At 43.4% G+C, this 15,488-nt stretch overlaps 1 protein-coding gene across 24 annotated transcripts in view; it reads left to right on the top strand.

Annotated features, from left to right (window-relative positions):
- Positions 1-4,428: 4,428 nt before the first annotated feature.
- CAMK2B (calcium/calmodulin dependent protein kinase II beta) overlaps positions 4,429-15,488 on the top strand; it is a 96,100-nt gene continuing 85,040 nt past the window's right edge. For 23 of the 24 annotated variants that reach the window (XM_072149033.1, XM_072149021.1, XM_072149031.1 and 20 more), the window contains exons 1-2: positions 4,429-4,852; positions 14,376-14,470. In XM_072149033.1, coding sequence (XP_072005134.1) covers positions 4,794-4,852; positions 14,376-14,470 — 154 coding nt within the window. In that variant the 5' untranslated portion in view covers positions 4,429-4,793. The remainder of the gene's footprint in view (positions 4,853-14,375; positions 14,471-15,488) is intronic. The other variant, XM_072149009.1, reaches the window with a different exon arrangement.

Genomic DNA, 15,488 nt, shown 5'->3' with positions numbered 1-15,488 from the left:
GAGGTGGGGGGCCGCATATTGCTATGTAATTGTTCTGTACAGGTTACTATGGTAACATGGCACAGCCTGTATCTGCATGGTTTAGGACAAATGCAAGTAAAGTAGTCCCTACCTCTGCCTGCTGCTTACTAATTAGGAGGGGAAGGGTGAGGTGAAGGGTCATCATGTAACTCCTTCACTGCCAGCATGGCGTTTTAGCAATTTTTTAAAAAAAAATTAGATTCTCAGATATTTCAATACCTACAAATCCCCAGGTGATCTCCCGCAGAGTTTATTGTAGGACACCTGGAGCGCTCTATCCCCTAAAACATTTCATTTACAGATAATTACCATAGTCTTAATATTATCATTACGAATACTTAGCCTCGCGAGGCCTTGTTCACATTATAATAAGGAAGTGTTTGCGTAGTTTTTTGTACGTAAATAGTATTGCGCTCGCACATACATGGAACAATCCCTATAATGGTCGGATGCTCTGCAATATGATCATTTTATGAGGTGCCAGATTTATTGATAGAAGCACAATTTGAGGATGCGTTCACTTGCTGTTACGTTTTTCATGTAAGGCTGTATTCACACAAAGGTATGGGGGACGTATATACGGCGTATATATGTTCCCCATACACTTTTATGGGCTCACGGCCCTGTACGGGAGCGGTACGATGCAGCACATGTATGGCACCATACCGCTCCGTAGTCTGTAGAAAGATAGGACATGTTCTATCTTTCTACATGATACGGCGCGGTGCGCTGTATATTCCTATGGAGAGGGGCGGGGTCGAGTTGCGCTCATCCCCTGCTCCTCTCCACAGCGCCGATGTATGCCTGCCGTACTACGGTACATCGTGTGAATGTAGCCTAATACACATTTACAAGATTTAACATGGCTCTTCACAATATGAATAAATATTGTGAAGAAACCCTTAAAGGACATTTACCACCAGGGTGAAGGATTGTAGTGTGTCAGTGTGCTCGGTTTACAGTCCTTCATCCTGGTGGTAGATGTCCTATAATAAATAACAATTCATATGTTTGCATTTCACTTTAATTTCCCACAAACTATATATCCCAATCAATGTACACGATAAGAAGGACGCCCTGCACTACCCCTTGAGGACACTCATCCCTTTTCGCCTTACTCCAATAGGAATCGAGGCTGCACTAAGGTGGTGCTCAGCTAGCGAAAAGCTGAGAAGGCAAAATCACATAGTAAAGGAAGCAGAAAAGCGGCACTCACCGGATTCGTGCAGAAGAATTTATTCGGACACACAGAGTGTAGACGTGGACATTTGTGCAGACCGCGGCAAGCGATGGGCCGTTTCGCGCCTGTGTGGCGCCACACAGGCGCGAAACGGCCCGTCGCTTGCCGCGGTCTGCACAAATGTCCACGTCTACACTCTGTGTGTCCGAATAAATTCTTCTGCACGAATCCGGTGAGTGCCGCTTTCCCGCTTCCTTTACTATGTGATATATCCCAATCAAGGTTCCTGTAACATGGGAATATAGTATAGTGTATGTATTCTTCTATATATAAGGGTTGCGATAACACACCTGCACCCCTTGAAGTTACATCCATGGAGTTGTGTGCACAAAACTTTACTGTGCATTTAAATATTCACATGTAAGGGCTCTTTCACATTGGCTTCGTTTTTCGCATCCGTGGTTCAGTAATTTCCACGGATGCCTCACAAAGCCATTGGGGGTCATTTTCCCGACGTGTTACCCGAATATTTCCGATTTGCGCCGATTTTCCCTGTATTGCCCCGGGTTTTTGGCGCACGCGATCGGATTCAGAAATCGGGGGGCGTGGCCGAACGAAAACCCGACGGATTCGGAAAAACCGCCGCATTTAAAAAAAATAAATTGTCGCTCAGCACGCGCTTACCTTCACTCAGCCCGGCTTGGTGTACTCCAGTGCGTTCCGATGCTCTTCAGCGCAGCAGCGACATCTGGTGGACGGCGGAGGAACTACCTTAGTGAATCGCCGGAAGACCCGAATCCACCGCAGAGAACGCGCCGCTGGATCGCGAATGGGCCGGGTAAGTAAATCTGCCCCATTGTTTTCAATGGGTTTTCACCTTGTCTTATTTTTGGAAAAAAATTTGAAACCTGTCCTATATTTGTCATTGATGCTGATCACGGAAATCTAGTGGTGTGCAAAAACTTTACTGACGAGGATGAGAAACCAGGTGTTTCAAAGCAATGTTAAACCTTCAGTTTTTTTTTTTGGTAAACGCGGAGACAATACGGAAGCAAAATGGAGAAACAATGGAGACAAAACGCAACGTTTGCACAACGGAAGCGCAGCATCAACACCAATGTGAAACTACCCTAATCATAGTTATCACCAATATTAACCTTGTCCATGTATCTTACTCAAAGCGCTAGAATATTTACCTAATTGTAAGACCATAAGGATTTTACCTAATTGGAAGGATCTGGTATTTTATTTATTGTGCAATGATATTAAGATACTATAGATAGATAAATGTATATTGTCTCCAAAACTGAATTCTATAAGGGAAGTCTATTTCCATAATGCAGTATCCAATGGAGCGTGCTGCCAAATAAAGAGACTTCTTCTATTCAATGTCGCCCAAGCTGAATTTCTGCTCATTATTACGTCCAATGGAGCATGCCATAATTTTGTTTTCTGTCTGACTTATATGGAAAAAAAAAAAGAAGACCTAAAAAAAAATTGGAAATAAAGGAAATCTACCATCAAAATCCTTCATAATAAACCAGGGACACTTAATCATAGATCCAGGCACGGTGACTGTGGTAATCTTCTTAAATTTGTTATCCATGGCCTTCTTCATTCTAAAATCAACTTTTAATATTATGATAATGAGCCTAAAAGGCTACCAGGCGGTTCCCAGAGCCACTCTGTGCTGTAGCTTCACAGACTGTTACACTGTCTCCGACTCCCCCCTGCTCCCACAGCACTTCCCCCTCCCTCTGCCTGAAGTAATCTCACTGCAGCAGAGGAAATTCTATTTCACATCGGGACAGAGAAGTACAGTTCTCCTTGTACACTATTAAAGTCTGTGAATCTACCGCGCAGAGGGGCACTCTGGGAACCGCTCTAGTAGCAACATTTTATAAGGAAGAAGGACATGGATAACAAATATAAGAAGATTACCACAGTCACAGTGCCTGGTTTATGAGTAAGTTTTCCTGGTTTATCATGCTTTATTTTGATGGTAGATTTCCTTTAAGGCCGGCTCACATGGTTGTCTGTCTCAAGATCCGATCCAAAAATTCCCTTATGTACACACGACAAAGAGTCTGATCCTTGCTGGTTTCTGCTGGTTTTCCATGGCTCTTCTAGCCTCCTGCCACAAATTCAGAAGCGATTTGGCCACTAAAAGCACATCCAAATAGAGCAAAAAAATTATAAATCTATAAATACCCCAATACTACACATCTGATTGGTGCTGTAAAATGGGTCAGAAACCAAATCCACAAAAATGTCTTCACCCGATAACTTGTTGCTTATGTATTTATTTGATTTTCGACAATCTAATTTTTTTTTTATTTTTATAAATCCGCTATGATTTGATCTATTCATTGATGAATAATCATCCCCATGAAACCTGTTCCGAACTTGTTCCGAGTCCAACCCATGAGTCCAACATCTCGCAATGAGTTGATTCTATCCAATTTCTTGTTCAGGTTAATTGGAATTTTGTGAAATTTACTCTGGGTGAAATGGGTAAAAAAATGTAACCCTGATCTCCACACCTCACAAGTGACGGATAATAATTCTTTATTTATATAGCGCCTACAGATTGCACAGCGCTGCACAAAGCTTGTCAAATTGGTCCCTGTCCACATGAGGCTCACAATCTAAACAACTTAACATTATGTTTTTGTAGTGTGGGAGGAAACCGGAGAAAACCCACGCAAACACGGAGAGAACATACAAACTCTTTGCAGATGTTGACCTGGGTGGGATTTGAATCCAGGACCCCAGCGCTGCAAGGCAGAAGTGCTACCCACTCAGCCACTGTGCCGCCCTTCAATCCATTCTCCTTCCAGAGCTGCGGAATATAGCGTTGCTATAAATTTATATATAATAATTGGTTATACATTAGGTTACGATTCTTTTGTATGAAACCAAATATGGCTTTAGATTTCCATATTGGGGTGACCCACCAATAAAACAGTTTGCTGGTCTAATCGATGATGCTGGTGGCGGAACTTTAAATCTTCCTTTTTGCATCCGCAATGCAAGGCGTGATACATCCGCCAGTAAATGTGAGCTTGTGTCCTGTCCTCACACTTTCTCTCCTGTCTCTCCCTCTCGTTCTGTCATCCCCCTGTATCTCTACTCTATCTCTTCCCTCCCTCTCTCTCGCTCTCTCCTCTTCTCCCTCCCATCCCTCCCTCTTGTTCTCTCTCAGTCTGAAATTAATACAGGCAAGGCACATTCAGAGCAGCTCCTGACTACCTCTCTTCTCTCTCTCTTTCTCTCTCTTTCTCCCCATCTCCCGTAATTCCTGCAGTCTCCCCTCTCCTCCGTCACTCTTTTCCATTCCTCTCCGCCTTTCTCTATTATTTTTCATCTTTTCTGGGATTTTTTTTTTCCTGGTAGAAAAGAGACGCAGAGATCCTTACAGGAGGGGCACAACGGGGGGAGAAAAAAAGGCAAATTATAGGACTAGAAAGGTGCAAATTACCCAAATCTCATCCAAGCCACTTGCCCCGGCTACTATCACTACATCAAGGCTGAAGAGATCTCTTCCTTCCTAGAGCCAAGAACCACTGCAGAGCCCGGATCCCATGCAGACATGGCTGTAACCTGCACACGTTTTACAGATGAATACCAGCTGTATGAAGAGATTGGCAAGTAAGGCACCATCTGATTCCTCACCTGCAGCTGAAGCAATAAGGCACCCAAGGGGGAGGGTTATCCATTGAAACTACCCCTTGATTCTAGGAGCAGGAAAAGCATAAATCTGTATGTTACCCTTATACACCATGGTGGGGGATGCAATCCAGGGCCTTCTGGCGCAGATGGGGGCATGTAGGGTGTGTGATGCAAGGGGGGTCATTGGTGCTTAGTGAAGAATTTGGTGACCCATCTCGTAATGTGATTGCAGATATTTGTATTTGTCTCGGATACCTGTAGTACTTGAGAAAACCGGTTGCATGCCCATATGGCATGTATCTGTAAATACATCTATGTATATATTTGCACAAATAATGTGTTTATGTCTGGGAGCCACTGCTGTGTGTCTGCGTATATTCCTTCAGGGGAGGTGATTCGATTCAGGGTGAGGTTTGGGGTTATGGGAAAGGGGGGGGGTGTATAAAGCTAAAGACTATTCATGGATTGCAGGGGCATTATCATAGGTGACTGACACCCACTGCTGGGCAGAAATAATATGGGGGGGAAGAAGAGAGGGAGGGTTGCGTACTTGTCAAATAGCCAGGGATAATTTAACATTAATATTGATGATCCTGCATGTACTGGTTGGTAATTGGTAAGGGATGTATGGGGTATATTGAGTTATTGATACATCATTATTTTCCAGCTACCTATGGATGGCACGAGGTATTGGCAAAGTCTGGAAATGCAGAGGCTGTCAATTTGGATATCACAGGGAGTATCTGAGAGTGACTGATACATCTCCATCTATCTATGTCTAGGGGGGGGCTGATTTGGGTAATCATTTTAAGGGGGAGAAATAACTAATCAATCATAGGCTTGGAGTTATTGTTGTGCTATGGTTATTAATAGTCAGACGGATAAGACTGATATTGGGATATTTATGAAGAGTTGGGACGTATAGATGAGAAATATGGCCATATATGGACATGTACTGGAGTTATTCTTCCAGGGCTATGTTATTCGATGGGTGATTGGTAACGCTGTCTACGAAGATGAAGATGTGATTGGCAGGTGCACTGGTATCTCTCGGTCCCCTGGATGCTCTCCCCCTCCTCCTCTCTCAGGTCCTCCTGGTTTCCTGAGCGTTATTCCGCCTCCTGTTATGATGTCACACTTGGCTCTCACATGGATGAGGTTTTCAGGACAGGGCCTGTAAGATACAGGGTCAGAGAGTCACCAGGGATCGTAGACAATCCGAGCCTATTAAGCGAATTGCCTGCATACATCATTGTACGGCTTAATGCTTGTACTTAAGGCCTGTGATATATACAGAACCAAAGCCCATGGTGCTCTGCAATGTATGTGTCCCAGAGATGTATTTTTGTCCATTACTATTGAGTATGTGACATGTTCCTAAAAATCCTTTTCCAAAATGCCCATAATCCAGAACAGTCTTTACGTATATATGCCACCAGAAGACATTGGGGCACATTTACTTACCCGTCCTGTCGCGATCCCCGCTGTGCGTTGTCCGATGAGGATTCGGATCTTCCGCGATTCACATAGCTTGTGCGGCCAATTTCCTGCATCCGTCACTTCCCCCGCTGAGGTCCGTCGGAGTTCACCTTCTTCTTCCCGGTGCATGTAAGTGTTGATCTTGCGACACAATTTCGTTTTAAAATTCCGTGGTTTGTCTGAATCAGTCAGGTTGTCCGACGTCCACGCCCCCTAATTTGTGATGCATGCAAGCTGACCCGGATGCGCCACAATCTGATCGCGTGCGCCAAAAACCTGGGGCAATTCAGGGCAAAACGGTAAAAAGTCGAAAAACCTGACGAAAATGCGGCGTTCGGACCCTTAGTAAATGTGCCCCATTGTCTTTGCCATAGCAACACGACAACCTCCATCTGATCTGCAGAGATGGTGATGATCCAGGTGTTTCCTCGCAGACATATTAATATATGTCAGCTAGAGAGCAGGCAGAAGGTAACTGCAATATGGGGTCAATGGAGACCTATATTTAGATTCATGATGGATGGGCCTGTATGGGTTTATCATACATATCTGCAGTTCCCATCGCTGTGCATCCAGCTGTCATTGGACCAACACCATTTGTCTTCCCAACCTTTATACTATATACTGCTGTATGCTCAGAAGGGACCATGGTTTCCAAAATTATATGAAACAAGGTTAACGGTTTCCCATTACCACAATGATCGCCTGAAATTTTGTCACCTTTTTTCTATTAGGGTTTTGCAGATTGCATGTCCCTAGGAGGGAAATATATGAGACGATTAGATGTTATGAATTGCTTCATTAGTGTCGATGTCTCGTATAATTTACAGTATATGATGCCCATTGATGAAATTGTTACTGTTTTTACCCATGGATGTGGGTCAAGGTTTAGGAGTGACCTGATGGTCACATCTCCCCAGTCAATCTCTATGGAGCTGATCTATACTTCTTATATAAGATATTTACATCACATTTGTATATAGAATGAAGGTATTATATTGGTAAAAAAACAAACAAAATCCCTTTAACATGTAATTAAAAAAATTACCTGAATTGGGAAAAAACAATTCTGACCCTTTGCTTGCTATCAGACTGGATCAATGTTTATCTGATTTTGTTATAGATTCAGATAAAGCCTCATTCTAGTTTGTGTCATGTAAGCATTAAATGCCAGGATGAAAAAAAAACATGTCTGCTTCTTTCTACAAACAGCTCCACCTATGTCATTGTGGCTTTGTCTGGTATGGCAGCTCATTTCCATTCATTTAAATGACTAAACACAACCTTAAGTCATGATTGGTGCTAATGGGTGAAAGTAACTATGTCTTTCTAATGCTGGACAACCCCTTTAAAGAGGTTGGCCACTTTACTTTATGTTTTTGTAATGTTTGAAGTGCGCGTGAGGGGGGAAGAAAATTAGGTAATTTACCATTATACATCTATTAATAGTTCTGCTTTCCTGATGTAAAGTAAATCCTCCTGTCTTTTACCTCATCCGCCGAACATTCCTATCCGTAAATGGCCTGCAGATGGAGGGTCATGTGATCTTATCTGTCCATGAGCAATCGCCCTGCCAGGACCTTATGATAGTATTCATGAATAGAAGACTAAAGATTTTCCCACAAAGCGAGTTAGACCCTACTTACAGGATAGGGCCTAACTTACTGATCGGTGGGGGTCTCAAAGGATCCATGATTTCATGATCCATGGGTGTCCTATCAGTGAGACCCCCACCGATCAGCATGTTAGGCCCTATTTTGTGGATGGGGTCTAACATGCTTTGTGGGAAAATCTTTAATCTTATATTCATGAATACTATCATAAGGTCTTGGCAGGGCGATTGCTCATGGAAAGTTAGAGATCACCCTCCATCTGCAGCCATTTTATGGTCAGGAATGTCTGGTGGATAAGTAAAAAGACAGGAGGATTCACTTTACATATCAAGAAAGCGGAGCAGAACTATTACTAGATGTATATTGGTAAATTACGAAATATCCAGCACCCAAGACTTACACGCATTACAAAAACATATGGTAACGTGGCCAGCCCCTTTAAGCCTCTCTCGAGATCTACCAGTTCACTCTAAATAAACAATTCTTCGTTGGCCTTCTTTTCACTGCCAATAGTTGTAGGCATCTTTCACACATCAGTATTCTGGTCAGTTTTTTACATTAGTATTTGGAAGACAAAATTAGGAGATGGATCTTACAGAGAAACATTATTAAGAAAAAAAAAATGACAGGTTATCTTTGGTTTTTGAACCATTTCTGGTTTTGCCTTCCAAATACCGATACAATATACTGATCTAATATTGACCATGTAAAAAGTACCTAACAAAGATCCCCCATGTGAATAAGCATTGCTATCTACATGGGAACATGGGAGCAGTAATCCCCAACAGTCAGGCAGACAAATGCCTGCATCTACCCAATGAAAACAGATTAGTGAAAGTTAATTACGGGTTTCATATTAGAGCGTTAGCATTTTAGTAAATAAACCACAACCCATAATTAGTAAGTCAAGGATATTATTTTTTAATGTACGGAAATTTGATCATATTGAACTAATGTTCAACACGTACCCTCATGACTTGCTACTGTGCTATTGAGGGACAGCATGTAGTCCACTTACCAACGTATTATAGGATCACATTGGCTTCACCTGCTATGTTATAATTTGCCATGGCATCGTGTCTCAACTTCATTATGCTATGTACAGGGGAATGTAGGGGCAGCATGGTGGCTTGGTGGTTGGCATTACAGCCTTGCAGCGCTGGGGACCTGGGTTCAAGTCCCAGGGTCAACATCTGCAAAGGCTTTGTATGTTCTCTCTGTGTTTCCATAGGTTTACTTCAGGTCCTCCGGTTTCCTCCCACACTCCAAAACACACTGGTAGATTGTGAGCCACATGGAGACAGGGACTGATCTGGAAAGCTCTGTGCAGCACTGCGTAATTTGTGTGCGCTATATAAATAAAGGAATTATTATTATTAATGTAACACTATATAGAATTTTAAGCCTGGTGTGGAGAATGAAGATTAAAAGAATCAGAGACTTCCTGTGTTATGCTCCACCCCCGCGGATCCTGCACTAGGTGATTCCTATGCCTTTAAGAGCTGTCAAAGCATCTCTATGACTATGATGACGGGGGAATTTTTAGGACATGACCTGCTGATGTGATTCGTCGTCTTAGGTTGACAAATGTACACTGTATAGATCGCACAGAAATTCATATATCTTACCTGATATATACATACAGTACATTTAGGAATTTAATAAATCGATGCTATCAAAAAGAACTACAGTCTTTACATGTAAGTAGAAGCCAAAAATTTAGGTCATTCACACAAAAATGGTATATCAATTTCTGGCCAGAATCTTAAAAGTAAGAATCTTGTTTTATAACAACCTCTGTCTGGAACCTTTATCCTCTTTCTTGGCTTGACATTGTTGGACTGGGATGTTTAGGCCCCACCAGTGATTCCATTTAGGGTGGTCACTTTACAGCTACATTCAATTACAGGCGGTCCCCTACTTAAGGACACCCGACTTACAGACAACTCATAGTTACAGACAGACCCCTCTGACCTCTGGTGAAGCTCTCTGAAATTCTCTCCAATAGCCACTCTTTAATGAAGGTAACGGGGTCTTCTCCTTCTGCCTTTTCTGGTATCCCTATAACCCTCAAATTCGCTCTCCTTGAGCGATCCTCCATATCAGCCAGTTTCCCTTTAAGGGCCTTGTTTTCATTTTCCAATGAGGACGTAGCTTTTTTTAGAGTTCTTATCTCTTTCTCAATATTGTCAATTTTATCCTCAACAATTTTCTGCTTGTCTCTGACCCTATTCAAATCCTCTCTCAAGAGAGAGACATCAAAGCGCCCACTTGATCTGTGAGGTCCAATATGGCAGAGTTGCAGGTTTTTATAGAGTCAAGGATCTCTCTAAGAATAGCTTTTTCTCCCCCGACTACTGCCTCTTCCCCCTCCTGTTCTTCACCCTCTAGGACTGCAAATCTCGACCCCTGTAATCTATTTTTGGGGTCCTGACCCTCATATTCAGGATTCTTCTGTGTTGTCAAACCGGTACGAGTTTTCACTGAGGGGGACTTCCATAATTTATCTAGTTTCGTAGAGTTATCCCCTTTGGACCCTCCTTTCTCTTTCTCCCTAGGAGATGTTGTACCTAGGGATTTTCTTGATGTATTTTTAGGTGGCATCCTAAAAGGTCTATAACCAAAAACCAGAACTGACAACACCTTGTAGTAGAAGCACAGCAAATGTTACAAATTAACAATATTTGAGACGAGGCTGATGACAGTAGAAATATGACACCTACACGACTCAAAAGGTACAACGCCGCAGAATGACACACAAACTCGTTATTGTCTCATACAAAAGAAACCTATAAAGATAATTTCTGTACAGTCTCTACTGATATCCACACAGCCTAGGAGAATGATTAGGGGAAAGTTAGTATGGGACTGTAGTCCATATGTTGCGAGCTGGTTAGTAACAAAAGAATGATGACGGAGAAGCAGTTCCTCGTAGATACAGTTGGATTAGAAGGAAAAAAGGTTTATAAAGCTAATATTAAATTAGCAAAGCAGGCAGATTCAGTTAGTACCAGTTAATAGCACATGTTAGTAGCAGATGCGGCAAGGCAGAGGGGATAACCATAAGGCGATACATCTCACCCATCCTGTAGAAAGGCTCCAGAAGACTCCAGCAATCAGCAGTCACGTAGCGGGGAGAGAAGCAAACCAGGCACGAAAAGGCTAAAGGATCCGACTGACCACGCCGACACCACGAAGCACGCCCAAGCCGCACCACCTCAGCAGCAACACCCTGGGGTCACCTCGAACCAGGTCAGCGCCTCTTCCGAGACCACGATCCTGCCTTCTTGATGAACCTCCAGCTATCCACTTTCGTGCACACGGAGCAGGGAGCAGGGAGCCCTTCTGGTGGTAATCGATGACCGCAGACAACTGCAGCAAGGCAGATCCCCGGACAGCCGGCCAGCAACGGAGGTAAGACAGCAGCGCCGGGAACCCGGAACCTCTGCACACCGGGAAGCCTCCGCAAGCACGTCCGCCCGTCCCTGCATGGGAGCCGTGGTAGCCGCGGAGTCACGGATCACAATCCTCCATCGTCGGCGTCCGGCATGCAGCAGTCCGGTCAGCAGGGGAGAGCAGGTAAGGTTGGCGGGGCGGCTGTGCAGCGCGACGTATCTACGTCATGCCGTTACGCCTCCACCCCATCTGTTATCTGTCCCAGACTGCAATGATCAGCTGTAAAGTGTCTGTAATGAAGCTTTATTGATAATCCTTGGTCCCATTACAGCAAAAAATGTTTAAACTCCAATTGTCACTGGGGCCAAAATTTTTTTGTCTGGATCTACAATTATAAAATATACAGTTTCGACTTACATACAAATTCAACTTAAGAACAAACCTCTGGACCCTATCTTGTACGTAACCCGGGGACTGCCTGTATAACCCTTTGTGAAAATATCTGAATATGCTTCCTTGTGCCTTTTACTCCGCTCCTGTCAGTAGATTGCTGACAGGCTTTTGCCGTGGACCAGGGTTTAAGATCGCGGAGCTAAATTTTCATGTTTGCATAGTGGAAGATGCTTCATGATATTAGATAATGGGGCTTCATGGACAAGATAGGGCTCAGTGGGAGAGGCCCGAGGGCCAGTGTTAGCCTAGACTCTGACACACATCAATACGATGCTGGTCTTATACTACTGTAGGAGGTGAGGGAACGCAAAGGCTCTCCACAGGAGTGTGCAGATCTGGCGGTGTCACCTGCTGGCTCTGGCATCTGTTGTCAGGCAATGGGCTGAGTATAATTGAGCTGCTGCTTAGTAAACAGCGGCTGGGAAATTGGATTTTCTTAGTAGTCTGGAGGAATTAGGGTACGGTCACATAGCAATTCTTTAAATTTGATCCTGATTCTCCACATAAAGTCATAGGAATAGGAATGGAGATAATTCTGCCCCCTTTTGTTCAGCCATAGTTACTACAGTTATAAGTATTCTTACTAAAAGCAGTGCTGCAATGCCTTGCTTATATAGTGGTCCTCAGAGGTGGGACTTCATAGCCACAGCACCCTACACAGTGTCGGACTGGGAAGCCCAGCACCCACTAGTAATATCCATTCTTGGGCGGACTGGGGGTGCTAAAAATTGTTCTCCTGATGACAGGTTCATTTTCCTATATGCTCAATATCTGTATGAAGTACAGTCAGGGTATCTATCAACAAAACTCATGTAATACCTAGGGGCCCACTTAGGTCAAGGGCTCACCGGTGAGTTGCCCTTTGAAACAGTCCAAGCCTGACCCTATATATCAATAAACAAGGTGATGTCACACGTTCATGATGTTTCAGCTGAAGTAAACAAAATGGGGCACATATACGTACCCGGTCCTGCGGAGTACACGAAAGTGCTATGTCTGACGATAATGTACTGTGCCGCGATTCACTAAGATCGTGCGCCCAATATCCTGCATGTGTCGCTTCCCCGCTCAGGTCCGCCGGAGTTCACCTTCTTCTTCCCGGTGCATGTAAGTGCTTGATCTTGGGACACAATTTGAAAGTTAAATCCCGCGCTAAGTCGGAATCAGTCCGGTTTCTATCACATGAAAGCCAGCACAGCCGCGCCACAACCCGATCGCATGCGACACAATCCCCAGTTAAATACCTGTCCCAGCGACGCAAATCCTGAAAACCTCGGAAAAACTGATGAAAGTGCGGCTGCGGTACCCTAAGTAAATAATACATAAATTACAGGAACTTTTCCTTATCCAATGATATTCATCCTTTTGCCGTGCTCTATGTGTGATTGTATGTGTATTATTTACATGCATGTCTTTTCATGTTACATGTTTTTAAAAAAAACTAATAATTTTTTTAACCAATGAAGATTTTTTTGGCTTAGCACATCTCTTTCCTCTTCATAATGATTCCATGTACTGACCTCGTATAAATTATGGGGCTTTTTTTCCTTTTGGTACATACGAAATACACTATGTCACAGTTCAATCACAGTAAATACTGATGTCACAGTACAAAGAAGAAACATCACCATTTCCCATACTTAAGAACAACCCTTACACCTATTGTAGCCTTCAAGAAGATAGTAGCTTATTTGTGAGTCTCCTGATGGCTATAATCTCAGACAATATCTGAAGTGGACACTAAAAAATGCAAAATAACGTTTTCCCTTTGGGAGCCAGATGGACACAAGGAAACCAATGAATGCTATAGGTCAGATGAAAAGGACATCTCAAAAAAAAGGGCAGTGGGAATTGGGTATAAAAGAGACAGATGGATGACCATTGTCCCTAGTTAGGATGGACACTTTAACAAAGGGCAGAATAGCAGGTCATTGTACCTCTGTAGTAATGGCGGAGCTCTGTCCATCTGGTCCTTGGTGCTCACGTCCCTGAATATCCAGAAATCAGACATGGCAAGCAGGATTCATCTGTAACAAGCGTCTTGGGACTAACAGTAAAATGTGACCAAAAATTCTAGTAAAATCTTGGTCTCAGGACCTGACCAATCCGCTAGGCTGACGGTTTATCTGTAGGATCGCTCAATGATATGTTGTGTGATTTTTGTCAAATGTTTTTGTTAAAATGTTTCCTCAATTGCCTTCCATATAAACCCATGCTAGACCCATGCAAATAAAACACCCGGTATTACAATGTGGTTTTAATCTACCATCAAAATCCATCATGATAAACTAGGGACACTCACTCATATATCCAGGCAGCGTGACTGTGGTAATCTTCTTATATTTGTTATCCATGGTCTCCTTCCTTCTAAAATTCTTTCTAAAATTCCCTTTCTCAGACTTTTCTTGAGCTGCACCAGGTCCCTGGAATGCACTACCCTAGGAAATCAGCTAAATACTCTTGTGGCTCATGGTGTTCAAATGGCTCCATAGTAGTAATGGGGAGTATATGCTTGGATGAAGTTGGTTTGTTGTGCCTAAAAATCTGTGTCTTATTTCCAGGGGCGCATTCTCAGTGGTTAGAAGATGTGTGAAGCTTTGCACAGGGCACGAATATGCAGCGAAGATCATAAATACCAAGAAGTTGTCTGCACGCGGTAAGTGTCTATGAAAAGCAAGATCCACATTGAGGACCTCCAAGTCCTGATGTTAACGTGTTGTGAAATGTTCTATGTTTACGACGTGCCATATTTATAGGATGAATTATACGTAGACTTTCCTAAGATGAGAACGGAAAGTTATAATAACTAAATGATTCATTAAAAGAAGCAATCAGGAGCTATAATGTGTCTGGAGAAGAAGAAGTATAGCTAGAAGGAGAATGATCTCCTAGGGAGGACGTCCACCCAAAGTGGTACTTTGTTCTGCAATCTTCATTAACATTGATGTAGATACATTTATTGTCTTACTTCACGATAACACCACAGTATAATGCCGCAGTTATATTATTACTGAGCAGCTCCATGAAACTATTTAATATGCCAATGGGAGATACTCCGGCTACAATATCCAGACTGCAGGTTTGTGCTCTATCCCATCCAATGGAAGAAGACAATAGAGGGCGTCTGTACACCTTAGGTCATCCCAGTGCAGAAACTGAGCAGATCTCAGGACTGTCCTGGTATATCCTGCTATGTCCTTGTTGTAATTGTTGTGAACATGTGAATATAGATGCACCAGTATAAACAGCACATTTACTAAGGGTCGGAACACCGCATTTTCGTTGTGTTTCGCGACTTTTAACCGTTTTGCCCTGAATTGCCCCGGGTATTTGGCGCACGTGATCAGATGGGGGCACATTTACTAAGGGTCCTCAGCCGCGATTCCGTCTGGTTTTCCCCGAATATTTCCTCTTTGCGCTGTATTTCACGGGATTGTGGCGCACGCGATCGATTTTTGGCGCAATCGCGCCGACTTTCGCGCGACAGAAATCGGGGGCGTGGCCACCGGACAACCCGAAGGATTCGGAAAAACCGCAGAATTTAAAAAGCCATTTGTGTCGCAAGATCAAGCACTCACATACACCAGAAAAAAGCAGGTGAACTCCAGCGGACCTTGGCGCAGCAGCGACACCTGGTGAATATTGGCGCACGGACCTTAGTGAATCCCGGCAGA

Source organism: Engystomops pustulosus, chromosome 4, assembly GCF_040894005.1.
Source record: "Engystomops pustulosus chromosome 4, aEngPut4.maternal, whole genome shotgun sequence".
NCBI classification, from domain to species: domain Eukaryota; kingdom Metazoa; phylum Chordata; class Amphibia; order Anura; family Leptodactylidae; genus Engystomops; species Engystomops pustulosus.
The sequence above is the reverse complement of the archived record's forward strand: the minus strand, read 5'-3'. Positions and strand labels throughout refer to the sequence as shown.